General features: G+C 55.9%; 2 protein-coding genes across 2 annotated transcripts in view; both read right to left on the bottom strand.

The window, feature by feature from the left end:
* Positions 1 to 1,724: 1,724 nt before the first annotated feature.
* On the bottom strand, positions 1,725 to 2,222 carry PUNSTDRAFT_27916 (uncharacterized protein; the record flags this gene model as incomplete). Its single annotated transcript, XM_007380461.1, has 1 exon — positions 1,725 to 2,222. A coding segment is annotated over one exon (498 nt), but the record flags the coding sequence as incomplete, so codon positions are not given.
* A 678-nt stretch (positions 2,223 to 2,900) lies between these two features.
* PUNSTDRAFT_131187 (uncharacterized protein) overlaps positions 2,901 to 9,124 on the bottom strand; it is a gene marked incomplete at both ends in the record, with an annotated part of 7,971 nt that continues 1,747 nt past the window's right edge. Inside the window, 10 exons of the mRNA XM_007380460.1 lie at positions 2,901 to 2,983; positions 3,037 to 3,452; positions 3,510 to 4,441; positions 4,496 to 5,461; positions 5,516 to 6,152; positions 6,213 to 6,376; positions 6,487 to 6,652; positions 6,714 to 7,366; positions 7,430 to 8,533; positions 8,573 to 9,059. Coding sequence (XP_007380522.1) covers positions 2,901 to 2,983; positions 3,037 to 3,452; positions 3,510 to 4,441; positions 4,496 to 5,461; positions 5,516 to 6,152; positions 6,213 to 6,376; positions 6,487 to 6,652; positions 6,714 to 7,366; positions 7,430 to 8,533; positions 8,573 to 9,059 — 5,608 coding nt within the window. The remainder of the gene's footprint in view (positions 2,984 to 3,036; positions 3,453 to 3,509; positions 4,442 to 4,495; positions 5,462 to 5,515; positions 6,153 to 6,212; positions 6,377 to 6,486; positions 6,653 to 6,713; positions 7,367 to 7,429; positions 8,534 to 8,572; positions 9,060 to 9,124) is intronic.

Raw genomic sequence — 9,124 nt, 5'->3', positions numbered from 1 at the left:
ATGTCAACATAAATTCGAGTAAATATGGTTGAAGGCACTCTGATAGCCAATGGTACATCAACCTTCTTAGTGCTGCGGATCTGACATTGATGACATGTTTGTACGTGGTGTTGTACGTCCTGATACATTCCTGGCCAATAGAATCTGAGCTTAACGGTTTGAAATACAGCTTCTATTCCGCGGTGACCGAGGCTCTCATGTGCTTCCAGGAGAATGTTCTGGCGAATGGTCTTATCGAAAATAACTTTTGCCGGTGGTGCCGTACGACGCTTCTTAAACATTGCTCCGTGTTCTGTGAAGAACTGTGCTGCCTTGTTTAGGAATCGTTTCTTGGACGTGATATCTGCAAACTCTGGCAGCTGTAAGTCTTCTAAGAATGCCTTGATTTCTAACAACCTTAATTCCGCCGGAGTCATACTGTTGATTGGGACCTTGAGGATGTTTTTTCCTTGGGTAGTGACAGCTAGTGCAATGCTGTCGAGCCATTCGTCCGCTGTTTCTGGGGAATCGTCAGGGTTCTCAGAGTCCTCTGGCAGGGGCTCTCTACGAGACAGCGCATCTGGGGCTTGGTGGCGCGTTGCCGGAACATGTACGAGTTTGAACGGGAACATGAGAATGCCTTGGATCCATCGATTGATTGTGGCATTGGGGAAGCAGTCCGGGTTGTTAAGCATCTGCTTGATGTATAAAGCGTCCACTTCCACTTCCAGGTTCTTTACTCCTGCTAGATGCAATCGGAAGTGCCGTAGCGCCCTGAATAAACCATACAATTCGAGTTTGGGCTGACTATAGTTAGCTTCTACTGAGTTCATGGGTATGGAGCCATATCGAGCTGGTCGCTTCTTACCGTTTTCGTCTCGTTGAGATAACACGAATCCAACGGCTATTTGGCTTGAGTCGACTGATAGCACTACCGTTCTAGGGGATGTGTAATCAATGGGCATGAGGGCAGGTGCGCTACACACTTTGTCTTTGAGCGTCCTGAATGCTTGGAGTCGCCTTTCATCCCATTCGACTTCAGCATCCTTCCGTACCATCTCTGTCAATGGGCGCGCATGCAGGGAGTAGTCCTTGATCCATATCCGCACTGTCCCACAGAGTCCTAGGAATCCCCTAATAGCTTTAGTAGTCTGGGGAAGGGGCCACTTCTGTATTTTCTCAATTGCCGAATCATTGGGGTACCGTCCATCAGGTGTGCATTTGTGCCCTACTACCAGTACTTCTCGCTTGCAAATTTGTGTCTTCTTTCCTGAGAAGGTTGCTCCGGCTTCTCCGATGCGGTGCATGATCCGATGAACATCATTGATGTGTTCCCACATAAAGCGTCTGATACCGGGGTTATTGCGCAGTGTTTCAGGGTCGCCCTTCTTGTCCAGGTACATAGTAGTCGGCCCTTTGATAGGTAGGTCATCTATGAAGATGTTGGCTACATGCGGTATTTCGTCCTGTAGGATGAACATCATACAGGCTTGGAATTCTGCTGGGCTATTAGTAAATCCCATGGGCAATGACGCAATGCGCAGCAGGCCTAGAGGTGTCATAAATGATGTCATGTCCCTACTTTTGGGGTCAAGTTTCCTTGCATAGAATCCCCAAAATAGATCAAAGACCGTATACACAACTCGTCCCGCGAAGGGTTCAACAAAGTCGTCCAGATTGGGGGGTAGTCCTGCATCCCTAATAGTGACCGCATTGAGTGGTTCTAGGTTGTGCACTATTCGAAGCTTGCCATTTTTCTTTGCTACGCAGAACCACTTTGACCGATATGACGATTGACTTGGTTCGTATACTCCATGAGCGATGAATTCTTTGAGCATGCGGATAACTTCCTCTCTGTGTCCTGGAGGTATGGGTATGTTTGGATGCTCCCAAGGGACATGCGGTTCCACAGGGATAATATATGGCGAAAAATAGTCGTCTCTGAAAATTCCCCTTTCATAGTCTTCGAACGCGAGCGCACGTTCATTCTTAACTAGAACATGCTTTATCAGTTTCTCCTCTTCCGGCCATAAGTAGTGATCACTATTTATGTCCATAGCATTCATCCGTTCTTGGGTTATTTTCTGAGTTGGAGTAAAGTCAGGTGGGCGCTCCGGTAATTTTGTCAAGCCAGTCAGAGGGTTGCGAGGAAACTGCCTGGTTACCTTGGCATCCTCTGGGTATACTCCAGGTACTGGCTTGATTTTCCTGTCAACTCGTTTGTACGCGCCAAATACTAACACGGGATTTTTCACAAGTCCATGTTTCGGTCCCTTATCGCCAATCCGCCCGGTTTGGCCAAATTCCTGGTTCACTTTCTCACGGTTACTAGACAGTCCGTTCGAGGCTTTATATGCCTGGCTGTCAATATCATCTTCAGCCCTCATTTGTACTGCGTTAGAGCTGAAATATGACATTTGTGAGTTAAGGTATATCACTTCGGGCTGATTTCGCACATTCTCCGGTAAGTCGGCCGCATCTCCGAGCCATATCGCAGTGACCCACTCATCCTCCGTGGATTCAAACTCCGACGGCCCGGTGGGTGGCGCTTCAGAAACTCGAAGTCCGAGGCTCAGGATTTCCGGTAATTCGCTAGGTAAGTCATTCCATACATTCTTGATATCATTGCTCAAGGGATACATGACTTTCCGAGCTACAGGCAGAGTAACTACACTACTGGGAACTTTCATAACCGAGGCGGAGGAGTCGGGGAATCGGCGGGACGGAGGATACGAGTTTGCGAGGCCGGGGAGGGTGGTACATGTACATAGTCCGAATCCATATCGCGTATAGTCGATCGCGAGTCCGAGCGCATGTTTCGTGTAGTTAGAGAGCGACGCAGGCCGGAGCGGGTGGAATGATATGGTTGCGAGCATGCTTGGGGGCGCGTAGCATCTTGAGGGGTCATCTCGGCGGAGTCTTCACGGCTGGAGGTCGTTGTAGTCGGCGGCGGGTATGTCGATGTCTGAGCTGGAGCTGGACGAAGAGCGCAGAATATGGTCGACTGAGTAGTAGTTAGCGAGGGCGGCGGTTTGTCGGTGAAGAGAAATAACGTACCGTCGACTTCGTCGCCGTCCTCCGGTGTCCAGTTCCAGGCCTCGACATTGGTGCGGATAGCATTGATGTCGAGCTGGAGATCGAGTACGTCGCCGGTGAGTCGGTCCACGAAGTTTCGGTGGTCGGTAGCGTATTCGGCGACGGCGTCGGACGTGGCAGCGACCTGTTCGAGGACTTGCGAGAGAGCCGCTTGCATGGCGTCGTGCTGAGAGCGGGCGGTGCGATAGAACGAGGCGTGGCTTGACAGGAGCGTGGCGATCGCGGCCACGGTGAACTGAGTAGCTTCCGTGAGTTCGCATATCCGGTCGTACATGACCCGGAACATGCTTCGTTGGCGGCCGGTGGGGGTTCGAGGACGTTCCTCGCTCGCGGGTGTCGTCGTGTCCGAGCGCGAGAAGGCCGGTACGGGGCCGCTGCTAGTGTGTTCAAGGTGATGAGTTCTAGGGGATAAGATCGAGTTTAGATAGACGTACCTCGGATCGTTCTCATTGCGCCAGATAGACGGGGGCGGCGTCACCGTTGTGCGCTCGGTGGAGACCGGGTAGTTGATGGTGAGGCGGTCGTATTCGGCGAGGTGCGTCTCTTCGTCGACGGTGGGCAACTCGGGTGCGTCGCCTCCTTCGGGGCCGGGGAGACACGTCGCTGGATCGTTGATGTTGTTGCTCCATCCGTCGGCGAGGGGGTAAGTGATATGGAGGTAGTCGAAAAGGGCCTCGTCGAACCAGAGGTACGGGTCCGAGTCCCGTAGCGTTCGCGTCGAGGGGCGATCGTCTTGAGGAGGTACCAGAGAGCTTTCGATGGAGAATGGAGATTGGCGTTCGGCCGGGTCCCGGGGTGCGTCGAGAAAGAGATGGTAGCGTTGCGAGGTTGGATAGTCTTCGGGTGCTGGTTCGGGAGTCGGAGGCGCTGACATCGGGCGGAAGAGGGACGGGTCGACCTGCGAGAGTGCGTGGACGGTGCCGCGGTACCCTGGAGGCGTCTGAAGTCGCATGGGGATCTTGATCCGGTTGGCGCTGGTCGGAGACTCGCCGATGGGAATCAAGTAACCGTCGGCGCGATAGTACGGCATGCCGGGGTCGTTGAGGATGACGTTCGTAGGCGGGAATCGGAGTCGATGCTCTACGCTGATTTCGATTCCTTCCATCGGCGGTCGAGGTGTGGGCGGGCGGTCTTCAGCTGCGGGTCCTTCTGCGATCCTGAGTCTGTCGAGGCGTCGTGAGAGCTTGTTTCCGGCTAGCGGTGTGTGTTGAAGTGTCGTCAGCGGATCGGGAAGCGATAGGTGAGGCGGGACCGGGGGCGATAGAACGAGTGCGTTGGTGCGCATGGGGCCCTGAAGATCGGAGGCGTCCATGTCGATGTCGGGCAATTCCAGACGCTGACGTCGTGCCTGCATTTCCGTGAGCTCCTGTGTCGATGTTAGTACCGGTGAGTTTCTGAGAGCATAAGTCGACCGGCTTACCTGTTCGCGGGCTCGGTTGCTGATGGCTTGATGCGAGACCCGGGCCAGCAGTTTGAACAGTCCATGGCTGAAAAGAAGGCGGGGCATGTCGTCGGGATTGTAGTACATAGCCCTGAGATGTTTTCCTGCCAGCCTAGGGTCGCGGTCGTCGGCGAGTTCGAGAACGTAAGTGCATGATGTCGGATAGTCGCGTGCAGGTGGATCGGGTGTCGTCGGCGCAGATAGCGGGCGGTAGATGCGCGGCATCTGCTTTGAGAGGTCGTGGATTGAGCCGGGGAGATCAGGTGGTGAAGCGGCGCGAATAGGGACTTTAACTCGAAGGGGGCTGTCGGGGGGTTCCCCGATGGGAATCGCGTATCCAGCGGCGGCGTAGTATTCGTCGGGCAGAGCGGGGAACTCGCCGTTGAGCAGAGCTTGTTGGAGCTCCTCGTCCTGTACTTGCGTCGTCGGAAGAGAGCCGTTCTTCGGTGAGTCGATGCTAGAAGCATCAGATCGCGCTTCTCGCGTCATGCTGACGAGGATGTTGAAGTCGTCCTCGACGAAGTACATCCGGGGAGTCGAGTCGTCGGTTTGGTGAGGTGAGATGTTTTCTCCGTGCAGAGGCTGCCGGCTGCTTCGGAGCATGCGGCCACAGAGCCTGAGGTCGCCGTGCGGTACCAGTTCGAGGACGTACGTCCTCGAGACGTGGTACTGGCTTTCAGGGGGTCGGGGCGTCGAGGGTGCGGATAGCGGTCGGAAAACCAGTGGTGCCGCGATGGCGAGGTCGTGAATAGCGCGAGGGAATCCTGGAGGAGACGCGGCTCGGATCGGCAGCTTGACTCGGTGGTCGCTCGAGGGCGGTTGGCCGATAGGAATGGCGTAGCCGTCCTCGCGATAATACCCTAAGAGCTCAGGGTAAGGGTCGATACCATCTTCTCGGAGACGGTCCACCGCTTCGTCGAAGTTCTTGCGATATTCGAGGGTGCCCTGTGAGTTCTTGTAGTTAGAGGCCGTCGGTAATTGAAGAAAGAATCGACTTACGCTATCGCGGAACGGGCGAAGCGCAAAGCCGACCGATAGTATCTGGAATAAGCCTTCGCTGATGTACAGCAGCGGGGTCTCTTCGTTGACCCAGTGCGACGCAATGGGTTCGCCAGGGCCGGGAAGTCTGCTCGGCTTGAAAGGATGTCCGTTAAGTCGAGGGTCGTCGCGAGGGACCAGCTTGATGACATAGGTGCACGAGTGCGGGTCGTCCGGCGTAGCTGGTTCGGGGGTCGTAGGCGCCGAGAGAGTCTTGAAATACGAGCGGTCGGAGGCCATCAGGAGATGGATCGAGTTTGGGTAGAACGGGGGAGATTCGGCACGGATCGGGGCTTTGAACCGATTCTCGCTGAATAGAGGGTCGCCGAGAGGGATGAGGCAACCGGCTGCCCGGTAGTACCCAGGGAAGTCGACATCTTCGCCTGTTCCTTCGGCCTCCGTGACGATGGGCCGATAGTCTTCGTCGTCGAGGACGCGTCCGGTGAGTGGGTGCGGTGTGCTCGGGAATTGTATAGAGCTGGCGTGTAGCGTGTTCGACGAGGTGTCGGGGTTCGTAGCAGGGCGGGGCTGCGGAGCATAGATCGTCGCCGGCGAAGGGGAAGTCGGGTCCGGAAGGCGAGTCCAGCCGCCCTCCTCTCTGCCGAATCGAAGGATTTCAGTGAGTTCAGCGTCAGAGAGGGGGATACGAGTAGCGTACATCATATCGTCTTTGAGTCCTATATCGAGCGGTCCGTTGACTGTCGCGTTGGAGCCGGGTGTGGGCCGTTGCGAGAGAGTCGTCGAGGGCGAAGAATCCAGTGGAGAAGTCGTTTCTTGAGGCGGAGACGGGTACGCATCGAGCGCGAGGGTCGTCGTCGGATTCTTGGGTTGCGCATGAGACATACGGGGCGGTTTCAAGTGGGGCGTGCAGTTTGAGAGACTTGCGAAGGGTAAGCGAATGTTTCTGGGGACTTGAGTTTCCAGACACTCACCTGAGCTTTTATGCTCGTCGCGAGAGCCTGGACCGATGGTTCCATGAGTGAGCCGTACGTGTTGCCGAGGAAAGCCGTAGGATTGCATAGCGAGCCTGACGAGCGATGGTTCCACAGTCTCGCCGTCGAGTGGGGCCGTCCTTCCTCGTCGAGAGTCGGAGTATGCCTGGATTGCGTCTGGGTAAGCCTTGCCTCGCGCCGACTGGTTCTGATGGCATGGAGCGAACTCACCGATCGTCCTGCGCAGCGCCCTGGTTCGGGAGTCGAAGGGGGTATCTTGCCTTTGGGAGTCGAACGCGGTATTGTCTGGGTGGTGCGCGAGGTTTCGCGATGTCGACGCCTCGTCTCCGTTTGGTCGTGTCGCGAACGGACGGCTTCCAATCTCGGCAGAGCGGTACCGAACGGGCTGGAGGAGAGGAACGCCGCTCGGATTAGCCTGCGGAGTACGTGAGATGGGGTACCGGGCATACCTCGTTGTCACGTCCTCCGTGCTTCTAGTATCCTTGCTAGGCTCGCTCGGTGGTAACCCCGTGTCCCGCTCGCGAGGTGAGCGCGGCATCTGGTCGGAGCATCGAAAGGACGACGGCCATCTGCGGGGATCTTCGGGAGGTACGTCCTGTGTCCGATTCGGTGTATTTGTTCCGCTACCGTCGGCTGAAGAGTCGTCGTGTTTGTTAGCGTAGGGAGAGGGCGTGACGATGATGTACAGTACCGCGTCCGATCCGTCAGGCGGGTGTATCTCTTCTCGAAACAGGGCGGCCGCGTTGAGGTATTCGATGAGTCGTCCGGGGTCTTGAGTCGAGCGTACGAGGTTCGGGGATTCTACCCATCGGTCTCGCTGCGAGCGGCTCCGAATTTTCGCCCGGCACGTACCTAACGACTGAATTTTCAAGGAGACATCGTAAATCACCGATGTCCTCGAAGATTCTGCAATGGTACGTACCGGTGAAGATCGTCCGCGCTCGCAAAGCCTAGACCTAGGCGTAGCGGGCGTCTCTCCGGTTCGCGAGTCGGGGTAGCGTTCATGGTCGGCTTCGACTGGTGGGGGCTCGCCGGTGTCGCTGGTGGTGGTGGGTATCGTCGGTTCGAGAATCGAGGCGTCCGCTGGCGGCGATCTGCCAGCTATTGTCCTAGGGAGCAATGGACGCGCCGGGTGCCTAGAGATGCTCGAGTCGGATAACGTTTGAGTGCTGCCGATGTACTCACCGGCATCGTCGAGTTCGACGATTCTGCCGCGGTGAGCATGGTGGAGGTCGAGAGGGGAAGACGAGCAATGGAGCAGATTGTTGTTGTCAGATGGGCTGGGTGTTTGAAGGCGTTCGCGTGAGTCGATCCTGCCGGATGAGGCTTCATGAGGTAAGTCGAGGTCGTGCCGGTGATTCATATCGGTGGGTTCTTGATGGAGTCGGGCCAAATCCGGCGAGGGCGTGTGTTCGGGAGCCGTTCGAGGGTGCGCCAAGGTGACGAGGACGCGCGTCCGCCTATTGTCTGAGGTGGTGAGCGTTACTTCGAAGGTGCCGTATGTACCGAGTAGCCTGCGCATCCCCGTTGGGAGATGGGCGATCGAGTCTTCGAGGGGCGTCCATTCCCCGCCGCGCAGTGGTCGAGTGAAGAGGCGGGCGCGATAAGGATCTCCTAGACTGAGAAGGAATTGCTGATGGTCAGTAACGGCGGCGAGATCCGGGGAATCCGAATGGGCATGAGGCGTACCTTGACCCGACCGGATGGCCGCGTCAATATACGCCTGAATGCGTTGGCATTCGTCGTCGTCGAGGTCCGTAGAGTCGCCTCTTGACTGGGCGCGGGCGAGTTGCGAGTTCGAAGGAGCGGCGATGTCGTCCAAAAGATCGTCGGTGTCGGTGGTCGGGCGTCGGGGTGGCGGTGTTGCTGAGAGATAAGATCGAGTGTCGCATTCCTCCATGACCGGTAGTCGCGTGGCGAGCACGTGAGGCGCGTCTTGCGGTGGCTTCTCACGCCACCGGTGACGTTCCGGCCCGGCGCGTTCGCGATTTTCGCTAAGTCCGTTATCCGTAGTTAGGCCCATGGTCTGTGAAATATTAGTATTGTTGTCCGAGTCGGTACTGACCTTGAGTTCGAGTTGCACGTTGTGTTCCGGGTAGTTGAATATGAGGTAGGTGCCGTCCCGTTCGATAATATCGACTGAATTTGAGGATGTCCAAGGTCGCCCTAGCAAAAGAGGGAAGTCGATAGAATCCGATACCCATAATTGGGCGATCGTCCTTGCTCTTCCGCAGTCGATAGGTACTTCTCCAACCAAACCGATTAGTCGTCCTGTTCCGCCATTGACATCTTTTACCGGGAAGGTAACAGATCTGTCGAGAGGTCGTTTGATGTATTGTTCCCAGATGGTCTTGTGCACGATGTTGATCATAGAGCCGGTGTCGATGACCGCAGGTATAGTGTTGCCATTAATTTCAGCATTGATCTTGATGAGACTCTGGCGAACTTCTGTGATGCGCGATGGAAGCTTCGGTGCTGGTGCATTGTCGCCAACAATTCTTGCAACGGTAGGTCCGGTAGGTTCTTGCTCCTTGTTTTCCTTGAGTTGAGACCTGGTAGGCTTGTTATCCATGACAACTCGCCTAGAAATCTCTGGAGAGATAGCGCAGAGTTCCTG

The sequence above is a fragment of the Punctularia strigosozonata genome, assembly GCF_000264995.1.
Source record: "Punctularia strigosozonata HHB-11173 SS5 unplaced genomic scaffold PUNSTscaffold_2, whole genome shotgun sequence".
In the NCBI taxonomy this organism is placed as follows: domain Eukaryota; kingdom Fungi; phylum Basidiomycota; class Agaricomycetes; order Corticiales; family Punctulariaceae; genus Punctularia; species Punctularia strigosozonata.
This window is presented reverse-complemented; position numbering and strand designations above follow the sequence as displayed.